This window comes from Rattus norvegicus, chromosome X (genome assembly GCF_021556685.1).
Source record: "Rattus norvegicus strain SHRSP/BbbUtx chromosome X, alternate assembly SHRSP_T2T, whole genome shotgun sequence".
NCBI classification, from domain to species: domain Eukaryota; kingdom Metazoa; phylum Chordata; class Mammalia; order Rodentia; family Muridae; genus Rattus; species Rattus norvegicus.
The window spans coordinates 117,664,046-117,686,991 of NC_141554.1; the positions used below are offsets into that span (position 1 = coordinate 117,664,046).

General features: G+C 40.4%; 1 protein-coding gene across 6 annotated transcripts in view; it reads right to left on the reverse strand.

Annotated features, from left to right (window-relative positions):
• The window catches only part of Amot (angiomotin), a 58,804-nt gene that overhangs the window by 6,317 nt on the left and 29,541 nt on the right, over positions 1-22,946 (reverse strand). For all 6 annotated transcript variants that reach the window (NM_001432883.1, NM_001432882.1, NM_001432880.1 and 3 more), the window contains 5 exons: positions 22,851-22,943; positions 19,043-19,188; positions 9,252-9,401; positions 7,401-7,591; positions 636-758 (listed from right to left, as the gene is read on the reverse strand). In NM_001432883.1, coding sequence (NP_001419812.1) covers positions 636-758; positions 7,401-7,591; positions 9,252-9,401; positions 19,043-19,188; positions 22,851-22,943 — 703 coding nt within the window. The remainder of the gene's footprint in view (positions 1-635; positions 759-7,400; positions 7,592-9,251; positions 9,402-19,042; positions 19,189-22,850; positions 22,944-22,946) is intronic.

The window sequence follows — 22,946 nt, forward strand, 5'->3', positions numbered from 1 at the left end:
GTGTAGTGAATTCTTAGTTGGAGGCAAGGGTCAGTGTGTTAAGGCTTAAAGGAAAATAAAATAGCACATCCTCTGGACTGCCAAGTAGACATAAGAGAGCATCTAAAAATTTCTGTGGACACCCTAGAAGATCAAAGTCAAATATTGGCAAATAGAAAGGCCATGTATGAAAGAAGTCATTCTCTAGTAAAGGAGTATGTCCATAATAACAGTAAGTTCAGTGAGAAGATAAGAGTCTTCTACTAGTAAGGCATGACTTCCAGGTAGTAATAAATGACACTGAGTCTATAAAAGACACTGGGTGCCATAATCCCCAGATATTTTGTTGACAGATTATCTGTATTATAGAATTATTGCTACAAGGAATACCTCAGAATGGAATACAAATGGAAAACAATTATAAAATCCAGGAAAAAGCAACCCTACCTGGAACTCCACAGTTAGCAAGAATGTTCATTATTAAGGCCATCACATCAAACCTTAGGTAACAGACTGGCAGGGGTAAAGAGGTAGGAGGTCGGCAGGCTACACAATCAAGTTCATCATTTCTGAATAAACAGCTTGCCCTACTCTACTGATGTAGCTGGTCTCAATATCGACTTCTCAATCCTTCTGGGTCTGCATTCAGACTTTACCTTCCTTCCATGTCTAAGCAACGCTTGTTTGCCATCAGGATCTCTTCCTCTTCTTTCTGGATGCGGGCCTCTAAGGCTGTGTCATAGCTGGTGTTAGGAGAGTGGCTAATGACTGTTGTGTCTCTGTGGGGGACAAAGGGCAGTGACGATGATGAGCAGGCATCAAAACCAATACATGTTATTTTCAATCCTAAGTCAATGGAAGATTTGCTGAAAATTCTTAAATTAACATTGATCTCAACAGGAATGTTTGATTTGTCAGGGACTCACTGGAAAGAGCTTTGAGCAAGTATGATTTCAGGAATATGTACACTTCCGACTTCATTCTCTTAACAGTCACAAAATGGAAAGGTATTTTTGAAAGAAACCAGAGGATTGCTAAGTAGGTTCTATGACAGTTGAGGATCATTTACATATGAGGGCTAGAAACACACAACAGAGACACAGAAACTAAAGCCAGTTATGCCATATGAACTAACAGAAGGGGACTTTGACTCGGTGCTCTTTGCTTCTTTATCTAATCTACATCAGCAACCATTCTCTCACTGAATACATGGGTTTTAAACCAACCCAAGTGACTGTTCTCATGCCAGAGTCTCAGCTGTGCAAGGGATCATCGTGTTCCACCTGGAATTGTCTCAGGCCATTAACTCAAAGCCTCAAAAAAGGAGAAACATGTGTGCAGAGGAGAATACCAGAGACAGAGAGGGGTGAGTAGATGAGAGACCAAAAGACAAGGAAAAGAGATGAGGCCTAAGAGAGAGATAGGTATTATGATTAAAGAAGACATGCATGGGGTTAAAGGTTATACAGGAATCAGGACAACAAGCTGAAGAAGGACGAAGTGGGCCTGCTTCACTCTCCTCCTTCCGGATTCCAGGTATGTTATCTGATGGAAGCTAAAGAGTCATGTTCTCTTGGCATTGGGATTGTGACCAGAAAAGATTTGGGGTAATAGAATAACAAGGGAATGACCAGGTGGTAAGTTAGCTTCCCTAAGATTAGGGAGGTCTGTCTGGTAGGCCTCTATAAAAACCACTGCTCTCCCAATGACTACAGCTCCTTTGCAAACTTGTAACTGTTTACTGGAGTTGGGAAGAAGTGGGAGGGATACAGTTTCTCTCCATCATTTGCCAAATCAAACTAGTTTAACATCCCCAAATTCTATATTTCTCCAGAGCAATCACTTGTTCACAATTCTCCTGAATTAACCCCCTTGCACAGTACTCGATATGAAGGCTATTCCTAGAGACAGCCCCAGGATCAAGTCGCTGATTCCTCAAGTACTCTGCCAGAAACCAACTTTCTGAAGTGCAAAAGTCAGTTACCTGCTTTTATGCTTACTCTTCTTCACATGCAAAATGAGAACTGAAGTGACATTTCCTGCCCTTTTATGTAAATTAAAGTTAGTGATATAAAAACATCTACCATTGGGCACAGGAAAGGCACACAACAATGCCCTTTCTTTTTTAATAGAAAGAGAATAACAAAATGTCAGTATGAGCTTGAAACAGTGTGCCCCTTGGTGCAATCCTGGAGGCCATTTGTGCTCTTACAGAGTGCCAAGGGAAACTGAAGGCTAACTCTTTAGAGCCAAGCCTCTTGAAAAGTGCATGCTGTCTACAGACACTGGGGGTTTGAACGTACGGTTTGTCATTGGGGGAACTGGTGCTGGCCTACAGCCATTCATTGCATAAAAGACCAGTTTGGGTACACAGAGCCCTGCCAGCTAATTGATATGGACATTGTGAACTGCTCAGGAATGGAGCCTGAAAATGTGGGGCACTTAGTGAATTCCTACAGGGCTGCCAGGACAGCCCTCAACATCAATCTTCCTTGGAGAAGGGCTAGGGCTAGGAAGCCAATGGCTTTGCCAATGCAAGCTAGTACAGCATTTGAAGGAACTAGGTCCAGAGCTCTCTGAGGCTACCCTCAAGAATATCAGGAGATAATGGCTGCAGGCTGCAGACAGCATTCAAAGCCACATGCCCCTGGACCTCCTATGTCATCCTCTAAAATTCTTAAATAAACAGATGTTTGTTAATATCCCCCCCCCAAAGTATGCTCTCCTTTTCTCTAATAGCATAGTCCCAACTGAGGCAGGAAGATCATTACCAGATCTATATAGCAAGTATCAGGCCAGCCAAAGTCTGTTTGAGACTCTGTCTCTAAAGATCAAAAAATAACTTAAAAATAAATCACTAAATATGCTTCATCTTTTCTAACTGGTAGCATCTTGCTGCTTATTTAATACCAGAACTTTACCAAATGGGGAAGATCATGGGAGGCTAGAGAGAAGAAACATGTGGAAATGATTAGGCCCTAGGTGTAGGAAACTTGCAAGGGTAGACAAGGAATAAATAATTAACTACTACAGGAGTGAGTTTGGACTTTGGTCCAACAGGCATTGAAAATCACTAGAGCTTTTTGTGGGGAATGAAAGAGTATGTGCTAAGCTCTGTGACAACAGCACTATCTGTTGCTGAAACACAGAGGTGGATCAGAGGAGAGAGGCACTTGAATCAAGCAGAGCAGTTTGGAAGGTGATTGCAGTAATCCCATCAGACGATAATGAAAACACACACCAGTAAAGTGGCACGGGAAACGGGAACGGGCTGTAGGTGGTGGACGTGATTGGACTTGGAGACCATGTCCATGGTAACATTAGGGAGATAAAAGAATGAATGAGAACTGTACTTGTAATTCAAATCATGGAACAGTGTTTGCTGTCATGGGGAACCAAGGAGAGGATTTTTCCAAAGTGCTATGATGGCTTTAGATTACAGAGCTGTTGCAGTGAAGTTGTCTTGAGAACAGTCCTATGATGGGATCCATCAAGTTGCTGGAGATTTCTAAGTTTAATCTTAGAGATGAAAGCACTACTATTACAGTATTTTTCTAATTGCAGAGAAGTTCTGGTTGAAAACAAGGTAAGTACAGTGCAGACTGAGAAAGGACATTAAGGAAGGAACACATAGCCAAGTGTGGTACGAATCTTCCTCACACCCTCCGTTACTTTACCACCTCTTCTTCTGGATTTGCACTGGCCAAAACAAACCTGCAACATTCCAAGTTAACAACCCAAGGTAACAACCCAATTCAGTAAATCCATCCTAGTAGATCACATGGTTGATGGGTTGTTATTGTATTATCTTTTTGCTGCTCTCCAGGCATAACCTCACCGTTTATGAGCTCAAACTCAAAATCTGGATTGCTAAATCAGATTTTCTGGGAATGAAGAGGGACTTCTTTTTAGGGAGTTCCATTCATCATATTAAGTGCCTAGATTCTCGGGAGACACAGTAACTCAGAGCCTGAATGCAGGGAATGATCCTGCAAGTATTGACAACTCCTGCAAGTGCCTAAGAATCTTCAGCTAATCCTTCATTGAACAGCGAAGGATCTCAAGCTCATCATCACTGAGCTAGGAGACAGTTAAACGGATACACTGTTGATTTCCATTCTGGCTCTTGTGCCCTTGAGTACTGCTCTATAGATGACAGAATATCTCCATGACTGAGAGCAGAATAGATAATAGCACCCACCTTTAAAAGATAAGTAATATGTTAAAGTTGTTACTAGAGCCCTGCCTGTTTTTGAGAAATAAAATACATTTTTCGTAGCCTTTGGACAAAAAATATTAAGTGTCACATACTATTGTATTTCATTTTCTACAGGGTTTGATATAGCCTAAGCTGGCTTTGAACTTACACCCTTCCTCCGTGTCCCTCTTGTGCACTGAGACAACAGGTCGGTGCCACCACACTCAGCTCAGGTACTTATTTTTAAAAACGTGAAATTCAACTACCTCACTAGAAAAGCCAAAGAAGCCTTCAATGTATTCTTTCTTTCTCCCCTTCTCTCCTTTCCACTGCATTGAATACAACTTACCTATACATACAGCAATCAGTCTCACTGTCTATTCCTAGACACTTCTAGTTTCTAGTCCCCAATTCCTGTCTGAAAACATTGTACCAACAGCTTTCCCTTGGCAAAAGATTATTTAGAATCAAAGCACTACAAAGGTTATAGACAGACTACCATGTAGTATGGCTTCTAATGCAAGAAAATAATCTTTTAAAAAAATCCTATGTTAAAATTTGTATTTCCTTATATTCAAAGGTCACACACTGGAAATAATCCAAATATCCATCACCACATGAATGGATAAATGATCTATGATACATCCATTCCATGACACATTACACAGAAATAAGAAGGCATGGGCTATTAATAAATGCATCAACTGTGATGGATCAAAATAATTATGCTGAGCAGGACAAGTAAAACAGAGCATAAACACAATGTAACTCCTTTTTCTATTGACAGTCTAGGAAAGACATTTGTAGTTTTATGACATGAACCAGATGAGTCATTGCCTAGGAAGGAAAGCATCAAGTTTAAGGGCCAGGAGGTCACGGGAGAATGTGACTTCTATTTTGAGTGTTAAAATGTAGTGCTAATTACACACTGATTAAAAAAACTTGCCTTTTCTCTCAGTTCCTCTTCTTCCTTCCCTCTTTGCTCCCTCCATTTTTTTTTTTTTTTACTTTTCCTCTTTAATCAAATTTTGAGCACTTTCCATCTGCAGTCAACATCCCAGGCATCATTTTGCATTTAATTTGAATTTAATCGCAATGAATGCAAATTGCATTGAATGTCTGTATGTGTGTGTGTGTGTATATATATATATATACATGTATATATGTATCATTCATATATATATGAATGATTTCCATCACAGAACAAAGACAAAGGATTCAGGTTGGTGGCAGGTCGAAGTGAAGGAATGTGAAGAGATACTGGCATGACAGAGAGAAAGGCCTATAAGGTAAGAAATCTTGTTTTCTGAATATTATCTCACAGATTTAAAATAAGGAAGCCAGTCTGTAGAACAAAGTGAAATGATATTATCATTGGAAATATAGAATAAACCTTTAATAAAAGGGTCAGGAGGAATCATCTAGTCTAACTCATTTATGCTACAGGCATTTCAATATAATCTCTCCACCTCTCATCTTTTCCTATTGTCTGAATCCATTATAAACAGTGCAGATCAGGAATGTTTGCCTCTGGAAGAAGGTGTTCCTACTTGCTAGGAACACTGGGAACAGCCTGTGTTCTATCACATTAAATGATAAACATGCATATTTTGCTGAAAATTGTAATTATGTGGACACATTCTACCTAGTGATACAAAGCAATTCAATTTAAGTCAACTCATTTTAGACATAGATCTGTAAGAGAACTCACTCAATTCTTAGTGCTTTCCAGAAAGGAGAGGAGGAATGGTTTGTTTATTTTTATATAATGGCCCTTGTGCCAAGCACCTTTCTAGATTTCTTGTACTTTGCCCTGGAATCCATTCTGTAGTCAGCACCAAGATGCCTCCTTCAAACATTTTCTCATGCCTTGTACAGTTATGAGCTACGTCATGCAAAGCTTCTGCACAAAGTGGACAAAATGACCCAGGATCTCTCTGGCTCACCATGAGCACATTTCCTGCATCAGGCCTTCACAAATATCTCTGAGCAAGTGCTGCCCTTCTTTGGGAGCCTGTAGATAATATGATACTAAATTCTGCTTCATATCTGCCTCCAAGCCTTGTGACCATCTTCGGACACACATGGAGATTCATTGGACACTATTATGACACTGGCTTTTCACGGAGCATGCTTTTTCCAGGAAACAAAGCCAGGGAAACTTCAGCTGATAAAGACCTCAAGATTAAGGCAAAGATGGCTTCAGTCTATTAAAGGTATAAGGTTATCTGGAGACAGGAGACTCTGGAATAAGTCTACCTGGAGAATCCTGAGTATCTTTAGAATGTGCCAGTCCAACACTGATTCCTTCCACACACCTATTAGTACTTAAAATCTAGCAAGTACTGGACTCTACTGATGTAGCACATTTGCAAGAATATAAAAATACACTGCTGTGTCTAATAACTTTCTGAATAGAAGCCTGTTTGGGTACAATATACTCTAATGCAAGAGACTAGAGTCAAGACCCCCTTTAATACCTATGTCTACACCTACATCCTGTCTATTATCCCCACAACCAAAGCTATCACCTGGTGATACCTGAGCTGTTTCTTTCTCCGCTAACAGTTATGAACATAGGCAACATACAAAAGCTGTGAAGAACAATTGTTTCCTATAAAAGCTAATTAATTCTTTTTATTAATATGCAAAAAAAGTACCCAAGAAACCAAAAATAGAACTCCTCTTGCCTTTTTCTCTCTGGTACCAGATAGAAAGAGACTTCTTATATAAGATTATCTCAGGAATACAGAGCCTGTAGCCTGCAGATATAGACCTTCTCAAAGGGCCGTGATGGACTCATATTCCACACATACCCAGGAAGAGCCAGGACTATCAAATGGCAGCAGCTACTCCTGAGTGACATTTGCTTTCTGACTGGAATTTCTGCAGTGGGGATTTCACGTTGGTCCTGAGACTAAATACCAGGCACATGTGGCTGAAAGGATCTATAGCTAATAGGGAATGAGGTGTACAAATACTTACTAAGCCTATCTGTAATATTCCAGCTCATTCCTAATGCAAACTCAATTATCATGCTAGAAAGTCCATAATTTTGAAATCTTTACAATTCTCTCCCCAAATCCATCCGGTCCATGTGTAATTGGAAAAAGAAAAACATATATGAAGAGAAACTGAAGGGGAGGAAAATGACTAGATATTGGGAAATCTCTGAATGAGTTAGTGTACCTGCTTTTCCCATTCACATCTTTCAGTGACTTACCTCTGCGCAGCCACGGTTGCAGCAGCATCCAGAGCAAAGTGTCTCATCACATTCTCTTCCAAATACTTTTGCTCCCACTTAGTCATATCTGCTTCCAGGGCCAGAATTCTCTCCTCCTTCTCCCGGAGGAGCTCCATCAGTGCAGCAGCATTGTATTCCGAAGCATTAGTGGGCTGAGAGTTGCCCTGGCGCTATTGGGGGAGATTCCAAGACCCCTCAAGTTAGTGAAAGAAAAACCATATTGCCTAAGTCATGAAGATTGATTATCTATGTATCTATGTATCTATCTATGTATCTATGTATCTATCTATCCATCCATCCATCCATCCATCCATCCATGTATCAATCATTGCTGATTTTCTAAGACAGGATTTCACTATTTAGGTTTGAACTCATGAATCCCCTGACACAGCCTCCCCTACCCAATCTGGTCTGAAGAGCTTCCGTTTTATAAGAACAGGCTTGGCCATGCTATTTTGTTTCTTTGCCTGACTGTTTTTTGCATAGTGTCGAAGATCTAACCTAGAGTTTCATGCATGTTAGGCAAGCACTGTTATTGATTGGTGTTTCCAGGTATCAAACCATACAGTGCTGTGAGCACTGATGAACTGTTCTATTCCTAACCTCAGCTCTTTTTTTTTTTTTTTCGGGGCTGGGGATTGAACCCAGGACCTTACGCTTCCTAGGCAAGCGCTCTACCACTGAGCCAAATCCCCAACCCCCTAACCTCAGCTTTTAATTTGAGTACAAGGCTGATTCAAAAGAAGGAAGGAGAATTTACATCTCCACATTGCTAGGTTGTTTGAAACTTAGATGTAATGAAATAAAAACTTCAGTCCTTAGCTGACAGTAAAATCTTCAAGGAAAATGGGAATTTTTTTCTTTTAAATATGATTTGGTTCCAAAATTGTCCCTAATTTATGAGATCTTTACTGAGGTGCTCAACATTTGGGGTGAGGGGGTCTTGATTTTTTTTTCTCCTCTAAACCCCAATAAGTAGTATGGTCAGAAGATTATTAAAGACCACTTACAGCTGAAAGTGGTGGTGTACACCTTCACAGACTTAAGTTGTAAACTTGTCTGGACTACAAGAGACCCAATCCCAGAACAAAATAGAAAAACTCTCCAAAGATCCCACCAGCTTCGATTCAAAAAACATCAACTAATTCAGGTGTACATCTGTTTCACTTCATATGGATTTTTTTGAGGTTGTTGTTCTGGTTCGTGGGAAAAATAAAATGGCAGATTTTGCTGGAATAGAAAACTAAGGAAGAAATAGGTAGGCTATGTATTTATACTGGCCACACCTTTTACTCTACCACAGGGAGCTGGCAAACATGTAAAGATTAACAAGCACTAAGTACCTTTAGAGTCTGATGAACACAAAATAATACACAAAGAAGCAAGCAAATACCCAGGAATTTGGCATTTCTTTTCTCCCGTTCCTTCATTCCACTAGTTAAGTAAGCCTCAGGAAACAAGCCCCGAGGAGTAAAGAAGTAAAGGATCATTCCAAGGCTAAATACCCCGCACAAGATTTATAAGTCCCCCTCTCCCCAAGATTATATAAGCAGTAACAGTTGCTACAGAGACAAAATTCTGATTGGTGGAGCAGCCTGGAGGTTCAGCAGAGATCTTCAGTGATTCAGCTATAATGCGTCATCCCCCATGCTTAGGGAAGGAAGACCTTTCCAGCTGCATTTGAGTCACCTATACTTCCATATGTAGCCCCTTGCCAGTATTTCTGGAAGCAACCCTAAGAAACTTACTGGTTCATTAAGACAGACTTGGGTAGCATAGTTTCACACATCTATCATCTCTGTCCATCCCCAGGATGTCCCACAGCATTACCTGCTGGATTCTAAGGGATTCCAGTTCCCTCTCCAAACGTGTCCGGAGTCGGTGCTCCAGCTGCTCACGCTTCTCACATGCTGCCTGGAGCTGCACCAGAGCCTGTTGCATCTTCTCCACTTTGTCCACGTACACTTGCTTCTTTTTCAGCTGGAAATCCAGGTTGGGAGGGAGATTCGCAAATAAAAAGAAAATAAGTCACGGGGTCAGTTTCACCCTTTTCCAAATTCAGCCTTATACTGAGATTTCTTTCTGATTCAAGAAGAACAGTGAGATGGACCTTTGGAATGAGCTTTCTGCTTATAATGTATATATCATACAAATGTGAAGAGAGGTAGGACCCTCTCTTGTATCCCTTCCTCCTCCTCCTAATCTGTATGTCTTCATCAAGCTTTCTCCACCCAAAACAATACCTTAGAATGTGAGATGGTTAGTTTCCCACTTATGGCTGCCCTCATCCCTCTTCTTTACTATAAATGAGAAGGTTTGAGGAAGCTTGTCTCATTTGCGCTCTCACAGTTAATAAATGCTAAAGAAGTGGGAGGAGAAGAAGGAGAAAAGATCAATGTTGTTTAGAAGCCTACTCCCTTGAATTGTGTTTTACATTGATTATTTGTGTGTGGGAGACATAGAGACAGAGAGAGACAGAGAGACAAAGAGATACTCATCCGTACTTAAACGGTCACAGGCCACAATGGCATATAGAAGTCAGAAGACAACTTGTGAGACTTGGCTTTCTCCCTCTACAATTTGGGTTCCAGGGATCAAACTGAGGTGGTCAGGTTTGGTGGCAAGCCATTTACCCATAGAGCTCTCAGCAGCCTACAATCCCCTTAAAACACTGTCTCCTTCCAGGGCTGAGGTTAGAGAAAGCAGCTACTATGGATACAAAGGCACCAAAAATGTCTTTCTGAAAACTTGCCCTGATCATTTTTCAAAGTAGCCTACATTGGCTCACTTGGAGAACTTCTGTTTCTCAACTTGGTGATGCCAAATAATGGCTCAAATGACTTTTGGTCTCCTCAGGACAAGCAGTGTCTTACTTGTTTTATGTTTGTTTACTTTTTAATTAAAAGACTACAAATTATTTGGGATTTTCCTTTCCAAAGTTGAGGCTGATGATGACTGTGGACTGTATACTCTTTAGTTTTATTCTGGAGCCAAGGGTCCCTTAAATACTCAAATGAATCAATATATATCTCAGAGAACGATTGAGTCAGATGTGATTCTTCACCTTTGCAAGACTATAAGCAAAAACTGAGATAACCAGGGAGAAGAATGCATGTTCTTTGTACCCTTTTATCTTGTAAGCCAAACCCTGGCAAAGCAGCAATGATCAAGGAAGCCATTGGACAGCCTTAAATAAGACATTCATACTCCAATATCCAATAACATTGGAAAATTAGCAAACAGCCTTACCATTTTGCTTGCAAAAGAACAGATTCTGCTTCCCACACTACCATATAGCTTCCCTGAATGCGAGCATATCAACTTGTAGGCTCTTTCTACAATAAATTCCTCCCAAGTGGGGCACTCCTATCATTATATTTTCCTTGGTCACTAAGTTTAGAGATAGCTCAGCCACTGAGATTAAGAGTAAAAATATTATTGCTAACAGGTAGTAAAAAACATAAATCCAGGTAGTTAACTGCAGGTAATTCCTAAGCCCTGGATGACTTCAGTAGGTAGCTGCAATGGCAGAAATTGCACACCGTGTCAATATTGTCCATAGCCACATAGCCCTATTGGTCAAGCCAGTAGGACCCATCAGATCTTCTCAGTGCAGAGACCAGGTAACTCCTTCATGGTAATAATGAGCCTAAACCACAGTTGTTTTGTATTTCTGCTTCAACCGCACTACCACTTACTGGTGGGGAAACAACATTTGCTCAGAATCCTCTCCTATCCAGGTCAGAATTACTGAGCTTTCCCTGGGTGTCAGGAAACATACCTTATATTTTCCTATCACCAGACCATTGATGTCTCCTGTGACCAACAAAAGAAACCATTTTAAATTGCTTCAATGGTTTTTTGGCATTGCCTTCCAAAGCAGGCCTCATTTAATCTGGCACTGTAAACCAACAGAGGTGAATTTAAGTCTAGATGCTTTACTATTTATCAAAATTTCCTAAGGTATACAATGATCAAAGAAATCATCCTATTTTGCCTCTCAAGAAGCTTAAACCTTTCCTTCCTTACTAGGGCAAGCAAGAGATTGGGGTCTGGGATGCTTCTGCCTTGCTTTCTGTAAAGCATTCAGTACTGAGAAAGAAGGAATCATTCTGTCACCTTCACCTTTGGGGTTTTGTAATTTAGAGCTGAATGCATTTATTTGTGAATCATGCTGAAAACCCCAAGGGAGCAGTGCAATGGTAATGCAGAGAATGGGAACTATAATTATGAAGCTTAGAGCAGTTATACTTAAAGGCAATTAAACGTAGACAGCACGCATTTCTTTGCCTTGATGGCAAAGTACAGCCAAGTGAGCTCTGAAAACTGAAAAGCAAGCAATCCAGGGTCATGCCAATCTCTCTACGCCCTGCCTTTCTCAGAAATGGAAACGAAACATCCCATGAAAAGCACCCACAGAAAGAGGAGTCACTGAGCCAGCCCTCTGAATGGGAAAGGCAATGTAGAATCGGCGAGTTCTCTGAGTTTGTTGAAAACTGGGTGTTTAGACAGATTCTGCAGAGCAAGCCAAGAAAAATAAAGGCCACTATTGCTGCCATAGTCGTACATTCGTACATTTTTTTTTAAAAAAAGAAAAAATGAAAGAGTATAGCTCGGCCATAAATACTGCAAGCACCTGGGAAGCCCTTACCCCTTAGATATGTTAGAATGGAGAGTGGCAATTCTTGGATACTGCCCATGCTAGGCTTTATGCATGTAACTTACAAATTCAGCCATCTTCTAGGTTATATACTCCACAGAGTGTAGATATTTCTAAGTACTGCGGTCTATGTATTCTAACTTCATTGCTCCCGGAGATTTTATGGGCTATAATTTACTCTCTTTCCAGTTATGTGTGTTGTTAAGCTCCCCAACTTGGGTTACTGGTTGGCTATGAATGACAACTTCCCCACTGTGCCTCAGAGTCTCCATTTGTTAACAGACAACTGTGGGTAATAGGAGGAGCAGTGCACGAATCAGCAAAGCTAGATGGCTGATGCTATGCCAGGCCTGTAGAATGTGAATAGTTCGTTGCCTTCCAGCCAATAAGACTGAGTACAACAATTGCAACCAATACTACATTGCCCTCAAAAATATTAAAAACTATTTACTATGTAGTGCCAGCCAGGGTGTCTTATGGGGGTGGGCACCTCATCAATCTCTGAAGGGTGTCAAAACTTCAAACTGAATTCTGCAGATCTGATATTTTGTATGGAGTTGCTGCTATCTTCTCCTCTATTGTGTATTTATATATTTAGTGTCCTACATAAAACATCCTAATATGTAAAAACATCCTAATATATACATATATACATACATACACACATACATAAATACACACATATATATATACATACATACACACATACATACATGTGCATACTCATCCCTTTTGTTTCCAATGTTGTTTTTCATAAAGAACTAGCTGCACACCTTATAGCACTCAATCATCTTGTTTGTTTGAGACAGTGTTTTCTTAAAGTGCCTAAGCTGACCTCAAGCATAAGATCCTCCTTCCAGAATGCTGGGATTACAGGTCTACTCCACTACATACAGCGTGACATTTATCTTTTTATAAAACAGACGCAGCATTGTTACACACGTACTATTTACGGTTCCAATATACCCTTTGGTGATTTCGCTCCTCACCGCTCAGCAATTCCTTCTCCCACAAAGTTTTAAGAACTTAAAGAAAACCCACAAAACTAGATAAATAATTTATGATGACCTCTACAGGTCTTTAAACTTCCATAGTTCACAGATCTAGGAGGTGTCTTTTCATATTTAACAGTGAACAATATCTGAGAGGGTTAAAGAAAATAAGATGTTAAACAAGGTCCTAGAATATATATAACTGTGGAGGTTAAAAACTAAGTAAATGCTCTCTCTCTCTCTCTCTCTCTCTCTCTCTCTCTCTCTCTGTGTGTGTGTGTGTGTGTGTGTGTGTGTGTGTGTGTGTGTGTGTGTGTAAGAGAGATCACAGAAAATGTGATTTTATAGAAATCTAGATTATTTATTTTTTGATGTCTTCAGTCTTCAAGGAAATGAGGGTTCACTTTTTAAGTTTCCAAATCCACAAGTGTGGCTCTGGTCTGCATGTAGAAAATGAGTTTTCAGAACCACAGATTAGTCACTCTGAGTTTCTAATCAAACCCTGTACTCATGAGTTCCTAGAAGAAGCCACGTAAATCCATCATTTCAACCTGAATCTTTCTAGTTGTCTAGTGAATAGCAGACATCATTCCATCTATTTAAGCTTTCTTAGTAAACATTGATTCAGAAATTCGTTAAAGATTTTCCCTTCCCGTACTATCCTCTCGCCTGTCTTCTCTCAATTTGTCTCCAGAACCCATTATTTGCTTTTGTCTTCATCTCTGAGTCATCTTCTCCTCGCCCCATCCAGGAACCACTGTACCCCAGAGATTCAGTCTATGACAACTACCATTTTTGTTTTCCCACCAATATTTACTTTGCTTCGCTAAGTCATGATAAGGATATCAAATCATTCCTATTCAGAATAAATATAAATTTTCAATGGAGAATCTTTGTCAAATATAGTACAGGTCTGTCATCCCTGTGCTTTGAAAACTGAAGAACCCTCTTCTCTCTCTGTTTCTCTCTCTCTCTCTCTTTCTCTCTCTCTCTCTCTCTCTCTCAATTTCTCAATCTTTCCCCCTCCATCTCTCCCTTCCCCCTTCCCAGACAAATGCACAGACACACAAAAGGAATCTTTAAAAATCTTAAGAAATGGGAGAAAGAACAGTGAGAAAGTAATCTGATAGAGAACAGAACAAATCCTCTTGCGCTAAGTCAATCATCTTTCCACTGCACTTCTGTAATAATTTGAACCCATTCCCAAGAATTTGGCAGATCCCATAACCTCTTCTGACTCAGGAGAATCTGATCCCTACAAATGAATGCCATGTGACAGCATCTCTTCCCTCCTTCCAACAACTGTGTGTGTCTTTCAAACTGACTTTTTTTTTTAAAGAAAGCTATATACAAAATTAGTTTTAGAGCACCTGAAGCTGTTTGTCTCAAGCTTTTACAAGGAAGTTCCTTAATCCATATGTTCCCCACTTATTTACAGGATGACAAGTAACAGGGCTCGTAGTGTGTGTATGTTTTCCCGAGATTTCTTTCTAAGTGTCCTGCCTAATCTGTCCGCACTTTAATACTCTCATCTGTGGAAAGATGCTAATACTTGGAAGGTTCCCAGAGGATATAAAATATGTCTGTTGTTGTTCTTTTTTCTTTCTTAACTTGGCCATGTGCATCCCAGGCAAGTGCCCTACCACTAAGCCACATCAACGGCTCTCTGGAAAAAATACAAATTGGAGATTAAAAATACAGATGTGTAGGCAGGAGTGAATCCTGACATACCCAGGCACCCATCTTCTCAAGGACACTGAAACTGATACAGAAGTAAGATCAGTGTGCCCACATTTTATCTGCTTAGTCTCTTGCCTTCCATTATGGACGCATAGTCCTTTCTAATGTCATGTCTACAGTATATTTTCTCTGTTCCACTTCTTCGCAGAGGACGAGCTTTATGTTGCCCCATGAGCTTTCAGTAATATTTGTTTGATCTGATTTAGTTTTACCCAGAGACCCTGCCCAATGTCAGGATTCACACCGAAGCAACTTGGTAACACTAGCCTGGTATTAGCAAGCTGCCTCTGTCCAATGCCAAAAGGTTATGGTCCGCTGGTAGATATTAAAAGACTTTAAGGAGTAAAACACCACCTCTGAAAACTTGCTGCCTCGGGAATAAAGAAATATATAAGGCTCCTACCTTGGGAATTTAAAAGGCCATAGTGATATAAAAAAAAAAAAAAACGGAAAAAACAACCTAAGAGAGGCAGTCCTATTTCTATTGGGTGTGTGGCTAAAAACAATAAACAATAACAAAATTGCAGTGTCATGGGCATGAGAAATGTCATCTTTTGATGAGATGCCTTTCAAATGAATTGATAGTTCATCAGTAGAACATTCCGGGAAATTCCTTATGGCATATGTACCTCATCCTATCAACCCTCTAAGTACACATATAATTCACACTCTCAGACGTCCACTCAAACTTATAACATTCTAGCTACTGTATAAGCTTAAAGTTCACCGACAGAGCTCAACTGGTTCAAAATTATTAGAGAGTATTAAACATATACATGTTATGCAGACATCTTCCTCTATGACTGGAAAGGAGAAACTGGTATATTACTTGGTAGACAGCAAAAATTATCTTTTAGAACAAAACAAACAAAAAGCCAAGGAATTCTAGTTGTGAGGGGCATGGAAAGATTGGCAAATGTTAGCTCTTAAGAAGAATGCAAGTGAAAGTGGAATAAAAGAAGGGAGGTAGGTACATTGGGAGACATGGCTGAGGTGTCAACAGGACTTTGAGAGCTACTCAAGGATCTCAACAAGAATAACAATGTCGAAATCATCATCAGTCGCTGTGGTTCTAAACACGTGACTACTTCAGCCTCTACTTCAATCATTCATTCCAGCCCCAAATGTGACTCATTGGCTCTTCCAGCCCGTCCTCTCACCTCCTGCTTTCTACTTTCCTACACACTGTGCTCACTAAGCAGCTCGCCCTCAGCATCTTCCCCTTCAGGTTTTGCCAAGTCTATTTTTCCCACCATCCCTGAAACAATTATCCAAGCCTCGGCTTCAACTCTGTATTCTCCTAATGTAGCAGCCGGCCAGAAGCCTGGGCTGACTTGAGTTTTGTGAAAAGATATGCCAGACATCCATGGAAACTCCCCAGTGAGGGTAACTTTGAGGGGATGGGAGGAAGTGCTCTGTGAATGTGAGAATACTGTGGTTGCTTTAGGACACAGAGCTCTTTTGACTTGTTGAATCAGTGTCAATTTCAATGAGACCCATGTGTCCCAAAAGGTAAGGGAAAAGGGGGTTAGGAATGCATCATTTACCTCCTCTGGCTGTCTGCTACATAGGAGGGAGGCTGATTTTAAGGTCTGTATCACAGTGACTTGTCAGAAAAAGGAATCTATTCATCCCCACCCTAGCAAAATATCTCTGTAGATGTCATGAGACCATGGTTCATAAAGGAATCTGAATTATCTTGAGAGAAATTGCATGTTATGACTGTAGGAAAACAGTTCTTGCCTGAGTGGCCCTTCTATGGAATGCTTATAAGGGTGACTGCCGAGACTCACAGGAAGCTCAATGGATTGGAAAAGTGAAATGAATGTCAAGGAATGCACCCACATGAGGGCTTTCAAGAGGTGAAGGTATAAAAGAACACAAGGGTCCTTGAATCAATATAGTTAATTCCCTGACATCTTGATGTAATGAAAACTAATTACCTGAGTGACCTTGAACTTAAGAAACCTGAGAAAAATATTCCCCTCACAAAAGGCCTGCTTCGAGAATAATTTTGATTTGCTAAATAAGTTAAAAAAAAACCTTTCTTTTTCCTGGGAAAACTCCAAATTTCTGAGACAGACATGAACCACACAAAACGTATTTACACAGGACACTGGCAGGCAGTCCAGTGTATCTCGGCTTTCCAACATGGCCTTCCTTGAGCCATGTCCACCAAGCATAAGCAAATCTTATCTATTCATTAATCCAGTTCTACCTTCCTCTCTGTCACTCTGTTTTATGAGACAGGGTCTCACAATGTAACTCTGTCTGTTCTAGAGCTCAATGTGTAGACTGAGCTGGCCTTAGACTCACAGAAATACACCTGCCTCTGCCTCCCCACTGCTAGGATCAAAGGCATGTGCCACTATGCCCAGCACAGAAAGCATCCATAAGACAGAAGTAGTCACTGATTTTGTGACAGAACCACATTAAAGATCGCATATCAAACTGTTGCAGAGTTTATGAATCCTAACATTCTCTGTTGAGCAGTTTTAATTCTGAATAACCAACACCTCTTCATATCATGAAGTAACAGTATGTTTTTAAGAGAAAGGACTGAAGAAGTATTATGTCGATTCTCTACAACTTGACATTAACACTTGGGTAAGGCAGGCTAAAGGATATCATGGATTACATGGTATTAGTTCCTAGTAAACTATTAACTCACAACGTAACTCCGACCAGTCTTTAAGGCTCAAAAAGAAGATCAGAGGAAATCTAAGTCTGGAGAGCTCCAGAAACCACAGCCTTTCTTAGTAGGACCAAGAAGTGGAAAATTAATGGACACAGGGAAGACATTTCTCATACAATAGCTACAATGTCGTTTAGTTTGCAAAACTACGATCTTATTTTATTTTAGGCTCCTATGGCTTTCAAATTGTAAAATAACGGAGGCTATTATTACTGTTTTCCAAAAGGTTTTCATTATACTACTTGGGCTGGCCTTGGAGTTGCTATGTAGCCCAAGTGGTTTCCTACTACAGATCCATGAAATGTACTATTTCTCTTAAAATAATTCAAATTTCAAAATAGAATTTAACAAGGTTTTAATTTTTTTTAGCCAAATTTACACTTCATCATTACTTCTTTGTTGGAATATACCCATTCCCCAAACATTCAAAACATTTAAGAGTTAATGTTACTCCAGAACAATCACAACCAACATCTAGGATTAATTAATGAACAGTACAGCAGCGAAGTTCCCGCTTTTTCATAGTAAGACAGTTTAGTGTCGCAATATAGCAGCTTCTACATGGACACTAATCGGATACATATTTAAAGCATTCTTACTAATAATTCAGAGGCCCTTGTATTTGTCAAGGGATGGCTCCATCTACTCACACAAAGAGCTGACAAATTCAACCGCACCACATAATAACATTCTTTAAAACTGGTCTCTAAGCCACAACAAAGATCTTTACCAATGCATTCTCCTGACATAAACTATGAACTCTCCCTGGGTCTTATTTTTGTCCCAGACCTCTGAAGACTGCTTCTATCTCCAAACAATATTGTCAAATTCAATAGCAAAGACAGGGCTGTCAAGATGCATTTCTGACCTAGGACAAGGTCAGGTTTGACTTTCCATCGAGTGTGGGGAGAACGGGACCATTCCAATTGCAAGATCAGTGGAGTATTTTAAAATATCTGGAATCATTCTCTAGTCCTTTGAAGGTAAATGTTTAAAGCTTAGTAAGAAGAGGCTAAAGGCAAGGCTAAGGTACTAGGGAGAACTTGTGGTATAGAAACTGTTTATTAAATAAATAGGAGAATGGAAATTGCCTCCTTTGTAATGGTAATGATTTCATATTCTGGCATATATAAATATATTCTCGTGTGTGTGTGTGTGTGTGTGTGTGTGCATGAGGATTTTTGTAGATACCGTCTCCTCTTTAGAATGGAAGAATCACTAAAAAGTGCTTCTAATTGTTAGTCACAGTCAGAAGCAGAGTACCAGCCATAAAGGAGAAATCACTGAAGAATTTCTGTCATGCAGGATAAATAAAATACGTTAGAAAATGAATAAGAGAGCGAAACTCTGAAACATAGAAAATGGAATCCGAGCAGCAGTCTATCCCTTATTTCTGTCCAGATAAAACTGAATAGCCAAAATCTGTCTCTGTTGTAATACTGTATAAGCTGCATATTCAAACGGATAAGAAACCCAGTGCTATGAGCTCCCCAGCTTTTACTCTCAGGCTCATATGCTACCTGAGGGAACCTACCTCTTCTTCCAGTTTCACCACCTTCGCCTGGGCATTGCTCAATGCCTGGTCTCGGATTTCAATGTGTCGCCTTTGGTCTTCGTTGGTTGAACGGGCAGTAGCCAGCTCAGCTTCTAGCTTTTCCTTCTCCCGCTGGTTTTCCTTATCTGTGTGCACATGGAAACCACAAAGAAGAGTCTTTGTCAAGCAGGATAAAGAAAATATACTCGAAAGGAGCAGGAGAAAAAAACACTGAAACACAGAAAATAGCATCACAATCAATCCCTTATCTCTGTTCAAATGAAACTGAACAAGCAAAATCTGAGCAAAATGAGGTAGCAAAATGAAATGGCATTTATCTCAACCATGCAAGGGTAGTTCAGTAAATATCACAAGTCTGAGCCTCGAATCTATGATGCTCCATTTAAATAGAGCCTTGATTCTAGCTTCTGCCCTGCCTGGACCTTTCCTACTTAAACATGAAAGGCAGTTAGGTCCATGACTAGCCATGTCTTAATTTTTTTTCTTCTAAAGTAGAATAATAGAACTTCTGGTTTCTAATACAGCATGAAAGGAATTTAAAAAAACAAGACTCCACATTATCAGAAGTTTAAACGGCCGAATTAAAAAAAAAAAAAAGACAATTGAGGAGAGATCTGTAGGGAGCCCTCAGAAGTGAAGTTCACTGGAGGAGCTTCTGCCCTTAAAGCAGGAGACCTGTGGACAGGGGATCACAATTTATCAAATTAGAATTCCATGAGCAGGGACTATGGAAACCCGAGGCTAGTTAGGAAACCCTGAACTATATAACTGATAAATTGCTGGTGGCTCAGTATGCACACATGTGAGAGCTAATTCCTGGGAGAGCCACTCATACTGGAACACCCACATTTTTAGAAGTTTTGCCATCAGGTGTTCATCTAGATTCTTCCAGGAGACCAGAAAAATATTTCCTCGTGTTATTTGTGACTGGCGGTTGGGTGGGGGTGGGGGGTGACCATTATGAAATATCCCAGAGCATTCTGTTCTTCTCAACAAGGCATGCCCTGAGGAGAAACTTTAACCAGAACCTAACTTATTGGAATATTTTGGATGCTAACCAGTCTGGAGAAGGGATAATGTTCATTTTAACATGTTCCAGGCTAAAGAAAAATACCCTGACTCTAGGCCCCTCTGATCCTAGCACAGTAAACAAGAATAGGGACTGAGCCACATTTGTAAGGGCCATAGTCCAAAAGCACAGACTCACTAAAGCTAAAATCGTAGGGCTAGATACTATTTAACTTGCTCCATGCCTTATACTATATTCCCATGCCTTATGCTATAATAGGAAAGAGTATTGCCCTTAAAACAACAATGCATGACAAGTGTTATTCAAATACCTGTCTACTGCAGTTCCTAGCCCCTGTATAATTCCTATTACTCAGCAACAATAATCAAAATATTTTTTAACTAAAATACAAACTACACAGCTTCTTTTCTACACCAGACCCACACCCAGGGAAGTCAAGGAGGTTTGAATGATCAGGTCCAAAATTGGAAACACCTAGGAATAATATGCTTACGTTTTTAATAAGGAAAAGTAGACAAAATGGAAGGACAGGAGAGGAAGTAAAAAGATCATATGAAAGGATAAAAACCCTCTATAATGCAAGCACAGGTGACAGTATCCCGTCTTTTGTCATCCATATTTCCTAAGGATCTGATGAGATAAAAGGATTTATTTAAATGAGGGACACATGAGAATGATAATCATCACCATGATTAATGAGGAAAAAGAATTAAAGGCTTCAAAATATGTCTTTTAACTAAACGTGACTGATTCTTTTATATTAACTTTTAAAATATGATGGCTAAGTGTTACCAGAGCTGTAAGAGTAGTAATTTTGTTTCCGAATTTAGTACTAAAGTACAGCTACAAGGGACAATGACATACACTGTATGTCTCATGTTTTTCCAGGTACCTCTCCAGTGACTAGGACAAACCTCATCACAGAGACATGTTAGTGTGGACATGTATGTAGAGGTGGTCTTCCTTTGAAGACCTTGAACACTATCTCCAGGATGCCAGTTTGGACTCCTTTCCCACAGACCCTTATTTGAATCAAGGTACCTCGGAAAGAAATGAACATTTGCTGAACGCTCACTACATATCAGACATGGTGCTAGCTTAATTCTCAGAACAAGGATATGAGGTATCATTCTTCGCTTCTCTATTTTGCATACAAGGAAACAGGACTTGGAAAGCAAGCATGACTGACTTGCAAGAGCTCCTGGAAAATGAGGGGTGCATTCTAGACTCGAGCTAAGGTCTTTCTACTGTACCCAACTGCCTCCTGGCTTGAACTGCTTCTGTCTCTCTGGGGTTGCTGGAGTATATATTCCCAGGGAAGGTTTTTCAAAAGAGCTCTCTTTCTTCCGGTTACAGTTCCCATCTTCCAGGGCCCTTTGGATGCCCAAGGGCACAAGAAACAAAGGGGTCAAAAAGGCATGCTCTCGTCTTCACCTAGTTTTAGAACCACTGACAGTAGTTTCACCCTGCTGTTAATATAATGCCGCCTAGTAACTAACTGAATTTTATAAACCCATGCCAGAGCTCTGAGAGTACCTGAAATACCATTTCTTCACACAGAGGAGTAAAAACTGGAAGATGCAGGGCAAGAATCCATATGTTTTGTTTTATTCTGGGAGGCTGCCACCGTCTTCCTACCACTGAACTAGCTTCCAGGGTAACAGTGATACCACAAAAGCAACTTCACAATTTTCCCTAGGTTCTGATGACACCAGAAAAAACAACATTCCTTGCCCTTAAGACTACTGACAAAGGAACAGGAGGCTCAGGGCCGAGAGGAAGAAAAACTGTTCTGGAGCCAGAGTACAACAGAGCAACCCAGGCAGGGAAGGGAATATTGTCAATGAAGATCAAACAGACTTGTAAAAGCCAACTGGGAACTGCACAGAATGACATGAAAGGGTCACCGGGAGACCCAGCAAAAATAGAAGAGACTGTCATGTCCCCAACAAGAAGAACTTCAGTGGAAGTTGCACTGAGGGAGGCTGGGGTGGGGGATTGGGGAGCCAAGTTTAGGCATCTGTCGAAACAAGGACAGTTCATCTGTTCTCAACCCAATTCATTCTCCCAGTGGACTCCATCTACTATGAAGTTTTTATTGCGACTTTTATTATAGCAATTGGAAAGAATTAGGCATTGTCTAGCTGGGTGGAGTCCATTAGGGACTCGATAAAGAAGAGGATTAATTCATTGTTACAGTCCTAGGAGTATTTCCAGACAAAGGAAACACTATTATGAGGAAAGCACAGCTCTGCCCAGCCCCATACCCTCCAACTCTGTAATCAGAACCATGAGTTCAAGTCACAGCCAAAGCTCTTCCTGCTTAAACTACAATCTGCCAGTGGGTAATAATATGACACAGCAGTAAGTGTCTGATAGGTGAACCCATGGTATAGGCTGGGGATTTCAAACATTAATGATTGTCCTGTATGGTCATCCCATCTAGAGCCAGCATATGGAATCGCCTATGATAATTCCTTTGGCATTATTGAGGACAGTATTCCCTAGGGTCTTTTCCTCAGCTAGCCTTTACGATGGCAGGAATTCTAATGGGTTTTCTCTGACAGTGCAAAGAATACTCCTTCTTGGTCTTTCAGGCACTAACAGGAAAAAGATATTCATTCTTTCCTGGTTGTTCTAGAAAGCTAAAGAGAAGAGCCAGGCAACATTTTCATAAATGATACCTCTATCCATACCTGCAACATCTTCAGACCTGTTCAATACATTCATACCTGCCTCTGGGGTTTGCAGACTTACGTTTGGCAAAGAGCTGAGAGATGGTCTTCCTGGTGTCCTCGGACCCCTCGTACTCCTTTTCTGCCAGCTGCTTGTTGGCAGTCTCGAGACGGTCTG